Below are 12531 nucleotides of genomic sequence, written 5' to 3'. Positions count from 1 at the left end.
GTGTGACAGAGTGTAAGAAAATAAATTCTGAATTGATGTGGGTAAAACTGAAAGTGGATGGAGAGAGATGGGTGATTATTAGTGCTTAAGCATCTGGTCATGAGAAGAAAGATCATGAGAGGCAAGTGTTTTGGGAGCAACTGAGTGAGTGTGTCAGCAGCTATTATGCACAAGACCAGGTATTAGTGATAAGTAATTTAAAAGCAATGGTGAGTAATGTGGTAGTTGAGGGTATAATTGGTTTGCATGGCGTATTCAGTGTTGTGAAAGGAAATGGAAGAGCTTGTGGATTTGTGTGCTGAAAAAGACTGTTGATTGGGAATACTTGGTTCAAAAAGACAGATATATATGAATGTAGGTTTGCGGCAGGGGTGTGTGATGTCTCCATGGTTGTTTAATTTGTTTATGGATGGGGTTGTTAGGGAGGTGAATGCAAGAGTTTTGGAAAGAGGGGCAAGTATGAAGTCTGTTGTGGATGAGAGAGCTTGGGAAGTGAGTCACTTGTTGTTCGCTGATGATACAGCGCTGGTGGCTGATTCATGTGAGAAAATGCAGAAGCTGGTGACTGAGTTTGGTAAAGTGTGTGAAGGAAGAAAGTTAAGAGTAAATGTGAATAAGAGCAAGGTTATTAGGTACAGTAGGTTTGAGGGTCAAGTCAATTGGGAGGTAAGTTTGAATGGAGAAAAACTGGAGGAAGTAAAGTGTTTTAGATATCTGGGAGTGGATCTGGCAGCGGATGGAACCATGGAAGCGGAAGTGAATCATAGGGTGGGGGAGGGGGCGAAAATCCTGGGAGCCTTGAAGAATGTGTGGAAGTCGAGAACATTATCTCGGAAAGCTAAAATGGGTATGTTTGAAGGAATAGTGGTTCCAACAATGTTGTATGGTTGCGAGGCATGGGCTATGGATAGAGTTGTGCACAGGAGGGTGGATGTGCTGGAAATGAGATGTTTGAGGACAATGTGTGGTGTGAGGTGGTTTGATCGAGTAAGTAATGTAAGGGTAAGAGATGTGTGGAAATCAAAAGAGCGTGGTTGAGAGAGCAGAAGAGGGTGTTTTGAAATGGTTTGGGTACATGGAGAGAATGAGTGAGGAAAGATTGACCAAGAGGATATATGTGTCGGAGGTGGAGGGAACGAGGAGAAGTGGGAGACCAAATTGGAGGTGGAAAGATGGAGTGAAAAAGATTTTGTGTGATCGGGGCCTGAACATGCAGGAGGGTGAAAGGCGGGCAAGGAATAGAGTGAATTGGATCGATGTGGTATACCGGGGTTGACGTGCTGTCAGTGGATTGAATCAGGGCATGTGAAGCGTCTGGGGTAAACCATGGAAAGTTGTGTGGGGCCTGGATGTGGATAGGGAGCTGTGGTTTCGGGCATTATTGCATGACAGCTAGAGACTGAGTGTGAACGAATGGGGCCTTTGTTGTCTTTTCCTAGTGCTACCTCGCACATATGAGGGAGGAGGGGGTTGGTATTCCATGTGTGGCGAGGTGGCGATGGGAATGAATAAAGGCAGACAGTGTGAATTGTGTGCATGGGTATATATGTATGTGTCTGTGTGTATATATATGTGTACTTTGAGATGTATAGGTATGTATATTTGTGTGTGTGGACGTGTATGTATATACATTGTGTATGGGGGTGGGTTGGGCCATTTCTTTCGTCTGTTTCCTTGCGCTATCTCGCAAACGCAGGAGACAGCAACAAAGCAAAATAAATAAATTAATAAATATATATATATATATATATATATATATATATATATATATATATATATATATATATATATATATATATATCCCTGGGGATAGGGGAGAAAGAATACTTCCCACGTATTCCCTGCGTGTCGTAGAAGGCGACTAAAAGGGAAGGGAGCGGGGGGCTGGAAATCCTCCCCTCTCATTTTTCTTTTTTTTTTTTTCCAAAAGAAGTAACAGAGAAGTGGGTCAGGTGAGAATATTCCCTCAAAGGCCCAGTCCTCTGTTCTTAACGCTACCTCGCTATCGCGGGAAATGGCGAATAGTATGAAAGAAAGAAAGATATATATATATATATATATATATATATATATATATATATATATATATATATATATATATATATATTTTTTTTGCTTTGTCGCTGTCTCCCATGTTTGCGAGGTAGCGCATGGAAACAGACGAAAGAAATGGCCCAACCCACTCCCATACACATGTATATACATACACGTCCACACACACAAATATACATACCTACACAGCTTTCCATGGTTTACCCCAGACGCTTCACATGCCCTGATTCAAGCCACTGACAGCACATCAACCCCAGTATACCACATCGATCCAATGCACTCTATTCCTTGCCCGCCTTTCACCCTCCTGCATGTTCAGGCCCCGATCACACAAAATCTTTTTCACTTCATCTTTCCACCTCCAATTTGGTCTCCCACTTCTCCTCGTTCCCTCCACCTCCGACACATATATCCTCTTGGTCAATCTTTCCTCACTCATTCTCTTCATGTGCCCAAACCATTTCAAAACACCCTCTTCTGCTCTCTCAACCATGCTCTTTTGATTTCCACACATCTCTCTTACCTTTACGTTACTTACTCGATCAAACCACCTCACACCACACATTGTCCTCAAACATCTCATTTCCAGCACATCCATCCTCCTGCGCACAACTCTATCCATAGTCCACGCCTCGCAACCATACAAATTTGTTGGAACCACTATTCCTTCAAACATACCCATTTTTGCTTTCCGAGATAATGTTCTCGACTTCCACACATTCTTCAAGGCTCCCAGGATTTTCGCCCCCTCCCCTACCCTATGATCCACTTCCGCTTCCATGGTTCCATCCGCTGCCAGATACACTCCCAGATATCTAAAACACTTTACTTCCTCCAGTTTTTCTCCATTCAAACTTACCTCTCAATTGACTTGACCCTCAACCCTATTGTACCTAATAACCTTGCTCTTATTCACATTTACTCTTAACTTTCTTCTTTCACACACTTTACCAAACTCAGTCACCAGCTTCTGCAGTTTCTCACATGAATCAGCCAACAGCGCTGTATCATCAGCGAACAACAACTGACTCACTTCCCAAGCTCTCTCATCCACAACAGACTTCATACTTGCCCCTCTTTCAAAAACTCTTGCATTCACCTCCCTAACAACCCCATCCATAAACAAATTAAACAACCATGGAGACATCACACACCCCTGCCGCAAACCTACATTCACTGAGAACCAATCACTTTCCTCTCTTCCTACATGTACACATGCCTTACATCCTCGATAAAAACTTTTCACTGCTTCTAACAACTTGCCTCCCACACCATATATTCTTAATACCTTCCACAGAGCATCTCTATCAACTCTATCATATGCCTTCTCCAGATCCATAAATGCTACATACAAATCCATTTGCTTTTCTAAGTATTTCTCACATACATTCTTCAAAGCAAACACCTGATCCACACATCCTCTACCACTTCTGAAACCACACTGCTCTTCCCCAATCTGATGCTCTGTACATGCCTTCACCCCCTCAATCGATACCCTCCCATATAATTTACCAAGAAAACTCAACAAATTTTTTTTTTTCTTTTGCTTTGTCGCTGTCTCCCGCGTTTGCGAGGTAGCGCAAGGTAACAGACGAAAGAAATGGCCCAACCCACCCCCATACACATGTATATACATAAGTCCACACACGCAAATATACATACCTACACAGCTTTCCATGGTTTACCCCAGACGCTTCACATGCCCTGATTCAATCCACTGACAGCACGTCAACCCCGGTATACCACATCGATCCAATTCACTCTATTCCTTGCCCTCCTTTCACCCTCCTGCATGTTCAGGCCCCGATCACACAAAATCTTTTTCACTTCATCTTTCCACCTCCAATTTGGTCTCCCACTTCTCCTCGTTCCCTCCACCTCCGACACATATATCCTCTTGGTCAATCTTTCCTCACTCATTCTCTTCATGTGCCCAAACCATTTCAAAACACCCTCTTCTGCTCTCTCAACCATGCTCTTTTGATTTCCACACATCTCTCTTACCTTTACGTTACTTACTCGATCAAACCACCTCACACCACACATTGTCCTCAAACATCTCATTTCCAGCACATCCATCCTCCTGCGCACAACTCTATCCATAGTCCACGCCTCGCAACCATACAAAATTGTTGGAACCACTATTCCTTCAAACATACCCATTTTTGCTTTCCGAGATAATGTTCTCGACTTCCACACATTCTTCAAGGCTCCCAGGATTTTCGCCCCCTCCCCTACCCTATGATCCACTTCCGCTTCCATGGTTCCATCCGCTGCCAGATACACTCCCAGATATCTAAAACACTTTACTTCCTCCAGTTTTTCTCCATTCAAACTTACCTCTCAATTGACTTGACCCTCAACCCTATTGTACCTAATAACCTTGCTCTTATTCACATTTACTCTTAACTTTCTTCTTTCACACACTTTACCAAACTCAGTCACCAGCTTCTGCAGTTTCTCACATGAATCAGCCAACAGCGCTGTATCATCAGCGAACAACAACTGACTCACTTCCCAAGCTCTCTCATCCACAACAGACTTCATACTTGCCCCTCTTTCCAAAACTCTTGCATTCACCTCCCTAACAACCCCATCCATAAACAAATTAAACAACCATGGAGACATCACACACCCCTGCCGCAAACCTACATTCACTGAGAACCAATCACTTTCCTCTCTTCCTAAAGTACACATGCCTTACATCCTCGATAAAAACTTTTCACTGCTTCTAACAACTTGCCTCCCACACCATATATTCTTAATACCTTCCACAGAGCATCTCTATCAACTCTATCATATGCCTTCTCCAGATCCATAAATGCTACATACAAATCCATTTGCTTTTCTAAGTATTTCTCACATACATTCTTCAAAGCAAACACCTGATCCACACATCCTCTACCACTTCTGAAACCACACTGCTCTTCCCCAATCTGATGCTCTGTACAAGCCTTCACCCCCTCAATCGATACCCTCCCATATAATTTACCAGGAAGACTCAACAAATTTTTTTTTTCTTTTGCTTTGTCGCTGTCTCCCGCGTTTGCGAGGTAGCGCAAGGTAACAGACGAAAGAAATGGCCCAACCCACCCCCATACACATGTATATACATAAGTCCACACACGCAAATATACATACCTACACAGCTTTCCATGGTTTACCCCAGACGCTTCACATGCCCTGATTCAATCCACTGACAGCACGTCAACCCCGGTATACCACATCGATCCAATTCACTCTATTCCTTGCCCTCCTTTCACCCTCCTGCATGTTCAGGCCCCGATCACACAAAATCTTTTTCACTCCATCTTTCCACCTCCAATTTGGTCTCCCACTTCTCCTCGTTCCCTCCACCTCCGACACATATATCCTCTTGGTCAATCTTTCCTCACTCATTCTCTCCATGTGCCCAAACCATTTCAAAACACCCTCTTCTGCTCTCTCAACCACGCTCTTTTGATTTCCACACATCTCTCTTACCCTTACGTCACTTACTCGATCAAACCACTTCACACCACACATTGTCCTCAAACATCTCATTTCCAGCACATCCATCCTCCTGCACACAACTCTATCCATAGACCACGCCTCGCAACCATACAACATTGTAGGAACCACTATTCCTTCAAACATACCCATTTTTGCTTTCCGAGATAATGTTCTCGACTTCCACACATTCTTCAAGGCTCCCAGGATTTTCGCCCCCTCCCCCACCCTATGATCCACTTCCGCTTCCATGGTTCCATCCGCTGCCAGATCCACTCCCAGATATCTAAAACACTTTACTTTCTCCAGTTTTTCTCCATTCAAACTTACCTCCCAATTGACTTGACCCTCAACCCTACTGTACCTAATAACCTTGCTCTTATTCACATTTACTCTTAACTTTCTTCTTTCACACACTTCATCAAACTCAGTCACCAGCTTCTGCAGTTTCTCATATGAATCAGCCACCAGCGCTGCATCATCAGCGAACAACAACCGACTCACTTCCCAAGCTCTCTCATCCCCAACAGACTTCATACTTGCCCCTCTTTCCAAAACTCTTGCATTTACCTCCCTAACAACCCCATCAATAAACAAATTAAACAACCATGGAGACATCACACACCCTGCCGCAAACCTACATTCACTGAGAACCAATCACTTTCCTCTCTTCCTACACGTACACATGCCATACATCCTTGATAAAAACTTTTCACTGCTTCTAACAACTTGTCTCCCACACCATATATTCTTAATACCTTCCACAGAGCATCTCTATCAAATGCCTTATCCAGATCCATAAATGCTACATACAAATCCATTTGCTTTTCTAAGTATTTCTCACATACATTCTTCAAAGCAAACACCTGATCCACACATCCTCTACCACTTCTGAAACCACACTGCTCTTCCCCAATCTGATGCTCTGTACATGCCTTCACCCTCTCAATCAATACCCTCCCATATAATTTACCAGGAATACTCAACAGACTTATACCTCTGTAATTTGAGCACTCACTCTTATCCCCTTTGCCTTTGTACAATGGCACTATGCACGCATTCCGCCAATCCTCAGGCACCTCACCATGAGTCATACATACATTAAATAACCTTACCAACCAGTCAATAATACAGTCACCCCCTTTTTTAATAAATTCCATTGTAATACCATCCAAACCTGCTGCCTTGCCGGCTTTCATCTTCCGCAAAGCTTTTCACTACCTCTTCTCTGTTTACCAAATCGTTTTCCCTAACCTTCTCACTTTGCACACCACCTCGACCAAAACACCCTATATCTGCCACTCTATCATCAAACACACACACACACACATATATATATATATATATATATATATATATATATATATATATATATATCCCCTGGGGATAGGGGAGAAAGAATACTTCCCACGTATTCCCTGCGTGTCGTAGAAGGCAACTAAAAGGGGAGGGAGCAGGGGGCTGGAAATCCTCTCCTCTCTTTTTTTTTGTTTTTTTTTCCAAAGAAGGAACAGAGAACGAGGCCAGGTGAGGATATTCCCTAGGGATATTATTTTCTACTGGGTATGGGTAAAGGAAACTCCAGTAATACGTAAGTTAAGAAAGGCAATAAAAGGGGAGTATCAGGTGGAATATCTCATTTCTATTTTTTTTTTATATTTTCCAAAAAATTGAACAGTATAACTACTCAGTGAGGATATTCCTCAGTGCCCATCCTTTATTAAGTACTTGGCTAAGGGGGAAATGGAATATTACAAAGAATACAAGATTATAGTATAAGGAATTAATATAGGAAGTTATTAATATAATATATCTACATATATTATTTGATCTACCAATCTGTTTCCAAATTTAAAGAAGGAACAGAGAAGCGAGAGGGTGAGGGGAGTGGTGAGTGAATGGGAGTGTATTGGGAAGGTAGGATGCATGTGGAAAGAGAAGGCTGGGATGGAGAAAGTTAGAGGTGGCAAATTAGAACGAGTAGTGAGAGGTAGGATGAAGAAGTTGTTAGTGAAAGAGAAAAGAGAGGCATTTGGATGATACTTACAGGGAAGGAGTGCAAATTGACTGGAAGATGTATAAAAGAAAGCGACAGAAGGTCAAGAGGAAGGTGCAAGGGTTGAAAAAGAGGGCAAGTGAGAGAGTATCATTAAACTTTTGGGAGAATAAAAAAGATGTTTTGGAAGGAGGTAAATAACATGCATAAGGCAAGAGAACGAATGGGAACATCGGTGAAGGGGACAAGGGGGGAAGCAATAACAGGCAGTGATGAAGTAAGAAGGAGGAGTGAGTATTCTGAAGGTTTGTTGAATATGTCTGATGAATGAATGGCAGATGTAGAGTATTTTGGTCAGGGTGGAGTGTGAAGTGAGAGGGCCAGGTACAATGGTCTAGTTAAGAAAGATGAGGTAGTGAAAGCTTTGTGGAAATAAAATACAGCAAGGCAGCAGGTTTGGATGGCATTGCAGTAGAATTTACTAAGAAAGGGAGGTGACTGTTGTTGATTGGTGGGTAAGGATATTCAATGTATGTATGGATCATAGTAAAAAGCCTGAGGATTGGCAGAATGCATGCATAGTGCAATAGTACAAAGGCAAAGGGGATAAAGGTGAGTGTTCAAACTACAGGGGTACAGGTTTGTTGAGTATTCCTGGGAAATTATATGGGAGAGAATTGACTGACAGGGTGAAGGCATGTACAGACCATTAGACTGGGGAAGAGCAGTGTGGTTTCAGAAGTAGTAAAGGATGTGTGGATCAGGTGTTTGCTTTGAAGAATGTGTGAGAAATACTTGGAAAAACATTTATGGAGCATTTACAGATCTAGAGAACGCATACTATAGGGTTGAAAGAGATGCTCTGTGGAAGGTCTTAAGAGTATATGGTGAGGGAGGTAAGCTGACTAGAAGCAGGAGAATGTTGGTCTGTGGCAGGGGTGTGTGATGTCCTCATGGGTGTTTAATTTATTTATGGATGGGGTAGTTAGGGAGGTAAATGTAAATGTTTTGGAGAGAGGGGCAAGTGTGCAGTCTGTTGTGGATGAAAGGGTCTAGGAAGCAAGTTAGTTGTCGTTCGCCAATGATGCAGCTCTGGTGGTTGATTCGAGTGAGAAACTGTAGAAGCTGGTGACTGAGTATGGAAAAGTGTGTAAAAGGAGAAAGTTGAAAGTTAATGTGAATAAGAGCAAGGTTATTAGGTTCAGTAGGGGGTCAGGAACAAGTGAATTGGGAAGTAAGTTTGAAAGGAGAAAAATTGGAGGAAGTGAACTGTTTTAGAAATTTGGGAGTGGACTTAGCAGCGAATGGAATCATGAAAGTGGAAGCGAGTCCCACGGTGGTGGAGGGGATGAAAGTTCTGGGAGCAACGAAAAATGTGTGGAAGGAGAGAACGTTATCTCGGAGCAAAAATGAGTACATTTGAAGGAATAGTAGTTTCAACAATATTATATGGTTAGGAGGCATGGGCTATAGATAGGATTGTACAGAGAAGGGTGGATGTGTTGGAAATGAGATGTCTGAGGACAATATGTAGCATATAGTGGTATGATCAAGTAAGTAATGAAAGGGTAAGAGAGATGTGTGGAAATATAAAGGGTGTGGTTGGGAGAGCAAAAGAGGGTGTGTTGAAATGGTTTGGACATATGGAGAGAATGAGTGAGGAAAGATTGACAATGAGGATATATGTGTCAGAAGTGGAGGGAAGAAGAAGCAGGAGACCAAACTGGAGGTGGAAGGATGGAGTGTATGATATTACATAGCACACTCAGAATACACAATTAAACAAAAATCCATTCTAGTACGTACCAGTTAAGTTTGCGATCATAACATCCAATGAGAAAATGCTCTCCACCTGGATGAACAGCGATTGAAGATACCCAGCGACTGTTGGCCTGGACTTTTTTCAAAAGCCTTTGCTTTTGCAAGTTGTAGACACGTATGTGGCCTTGAGTCTGTGGGTTAGCAAGCCATTGTAATATAATATTACACATATTATTAAAATCAAAAACAATATATTTTTCAAATACACACAAAAAACATTAATACAATGAGTTATGTGTTCTTCAACTTGGCTAGAAAGAAGAAGTTTGTTAGAACTTCATACACAACCAACTCTACAGAAAAAACTACTGGAGTAGATAGGAACAGGTCAATGAAAAATGTGACTTTAGTAATTGATTTTGACTGGATCAAGTTGTAATCTTAGGGTATCTCCCCTGGATAGGTATATTTTCTCTAAACTTTACAGGGAAATATATACATTTCCCCAAATCATAAATAATCTAGAACACATCAGCCTAAAACAAAATTCTTTCTGAGTAAATATTTCTCATTTCTAGACCTGTAGAAAATACCATCCAAGCCTGCTGCCTTGCCGGCTTTCATCTTCCGCAGGGCTTTTACTGCCTCTTCTCTGTTTACCAAGTCATTTTCCCTGGCCCTCTCACTTTGCGCACCGCCTCGACCAGGGCACCCTGTGTCTGCCACTCTATCATCAAACTCATTCGGCAGACCTTCAAGGTGCTCACTCCGTCTCCTTCTCACATCACCACTACTTGTTGTTGCCTCCCCATTTGCGCCCTTCACTGAAGTAAGGGGAGTGGGGGAGGAATGGGATGTATTTAGGGAATCAGTGATGGATTGCGCAAAAGATGCTTGTGGCATGAGAAGAGTGGGAGGTGGGTTGATTAGAAAGGGTAGTGAGTGGTGGGATGAAGAAGTAAGAGTATTAGTGAAAGAGAAGAGAGAGGCATTTGGACGATTTTTGCAGGGAAAAAATGCAGTTGAGTGGGAGACGTATAAAAGAAAGAGACAGGAGGTCAAGAGAAAGGTGCAAGAGGTGAAAAAAAGGGCAAATGAGAGTTGGGGTGAGAGAGTATCATTAAATTTTAGGGAGAATAAAAAGATGTTCTGGAAGGAGGTAAATAAAGTGCGTAAGACAAGGGAGCAAATGGGAACTTCAGTGAAGGGCGCATGTATATATATATATATATATATATATATATATATATATATATATATATATATATATATATATATATATATATATGGTCTCCATGGTTGTTTAATTTGTTTATGGATGGGGTTGTTAGGGAGGTGAATGCAAGAGTTTTGGAAAGAGGGGCAAGTATGAAGTCTGTTGGGGATGAGAGAGCTTGGGAAGTGAGTCAGTTGTTGTTCGCTGATGATACAGCGCTGGTGGCTGATTCATGTGAGAAACTGCAGAAGCTGGTGACTGAGTTTGGTAAAGTGTGTGAAAGAAGAAAGTTAAGAGTAAATGTGAATAAGAGCAAGGTTATTAGGTACAGTAGGGTTGAGGGTCAATTCAATTGGGAGGTGAGTTTGAATGGAGAAAAACTGGAGGAAGTGAAGTGTTTTAGATATCTGGGAGTGGATCTGGCAGCGGATGGAACCATGGAAGCGGAAGTGGTCACATGGAGAGAATGAGTGAGGAAAGACTGACCAAGAGGATATATGTGTCGGAGGTGGAGGGAATGAGGAGAAGAGGGAGACCAAATTGGAGGTGGAAAGGTGGAGTGAAAAAGATTTTGTGTGATCGGGGCCTGAACATGCAGGAGGGTGAAAGGAGGGCAAAGAATAGAGTGAATTGGAGCGATGTGGTATACCGGGGTTGACGTGCTGTCAGTGGATTGAATCAAGGCATGTGTATGGGGGTGGGTTGGGCCATTTCTTTCATCTGTTTCCTTGCGCTACCTCGCAAACGCGGGAGACAGCAAAAAAAAAAAAAAAAAAAAAAAAAAAAAAAAAAAAATATATATATGGTGATGTGAGAAGGAGATGGAGTGAGTATTTTGAAGGTTTGTTGAATGTGTTTGATGATAGAGTGGCAGATATAGGGTGTTTTGGTCGAGGTGGTGTGCAAAATGAGAGGGTTAGGGAAAATGATTTGGTAAACAGAGAAGAGGTAATAAAAGCTTTGCGGAAAATGAAAGCCGGCACGGCAGCAGGTTTGGATGGTATTGCAGTGGAATTTATTAAAAAAGGGGGTGACTGTATTATTGATTGGTTGGTAAGGTTATTTAATGTATGTATGACTCATGGCGAGGTGCCTGAGGATTGGCGGAATGCGTGCATAGTGCCATTGTACAAAGGCAAAGGGGATAAGAGTGAGTGCTCAAATTACAGAGGTATAAGTTTGTTGAGTATTCCTGGTAAATTATATGGGAGGGTACTGATTGAGAGGGTGAAGGCATGTACAGAGCATCAGATTGGGGAAGAGCAGTGTGGTTTCAGAAGTGGTAGAGGATGTGTGATTCAGGTGTTTGCTTTGAAGAATATATGTGAGAAATACTTAGAAAAGCAAATGGATTTGTATGTAGCATTTATGGATCTGGAGAAGGCATATGATAGAGTTGATAGAGATGCTCTGTGGAAGGTATTAAGAATATATGGTGTGGGAGGCAAGTTGTTAGAAGCAGTGAAAAGTTTTTATCGAGGATGTAAGGCATGTGTACGTGTAGGAAGAGAGGAAAGTGATTGGTTCCCAGTGAATGTAGGTTTGCGGCAGGGGTGTGTGATGTCTCCATGGTTGTTTAATTTGTTTATGGATGGGGTTGTTAGGGAGGTGAATGCAAGAGTTTTGGAAAGGGGGGCAAGTATGAAGTCTGTTGGGGATGAGAGAGCTTGGGAAGTGAGTCAGTTGTTGTTCGCTGATGATACAGCGCTGGTGGCTGATTCATGTGAGAAACTGCAGAAGCTGGTGACTGAGTTTGGTAAAGTGTGTGAAAGAAGAAAGTTAAGACTAAATGTGAATAAGAGCAAGGTTATTTGGTACAGTAGGGTTGAGGGTCAAGTCATTTGGGAGGTAAGTTTGAATGGAGAAAAACTGGAGGAAGTAAAGTGTTTTAGATATCTGGGAGTTGATCTGGCAGCGAATGGAACCATGGAAGCGGAAGTGGATCATAGGGTGGGGGAGGGGGCGAAAATTCTGGGAGCCTTGAAGAATGTGTGGAAGTCGAGAACATTATCTCGGA

The 12531-nt window shown here is 42.3% G+C and overlaps 1 protein-coding gene across 1 annotated transcript in view; it reads right to left on the bottom strand.

Moving 5' to 3' along the window:
• The window catches only part of LOC139759048 (ribosome biogenesis protein bop1-A), a 408882-nt gene that overhangs the window by 108465 nt on the left and 287886 nt on the right, over positions 1 to 12531 (bottom strand). The window contains exon 12 of the mRNA XM_071680955.1: positions 9344 to 9489. Coding sequence (XP_071537056.1) covers positions 9344 to 9489 — 146 coding nt within the window. The remainder of the gene's footprint in view (positions 1 to 9343; positions 9490 to 12531) is intronic.

The sequence above is a fragment of the Panulirus ornatus genome, chromosome 32 (assembly GCF_036320965.1).
Source record: "Panulirus ornatus isolate Po-2019 chromosome 32, ASM3632096v1, whole genome shotgun sequence".
Taxonomy (NCBI): domain Eukaryota; kingdom Metazoa; phylum Arthropoda; class Malacostraca; order Decapoda; family Palinuridae; genus Panulirus; species Panulirus ornatus.
This window is presented reverse-complemented; position numbering and strand designations above follow the sequence as displayed.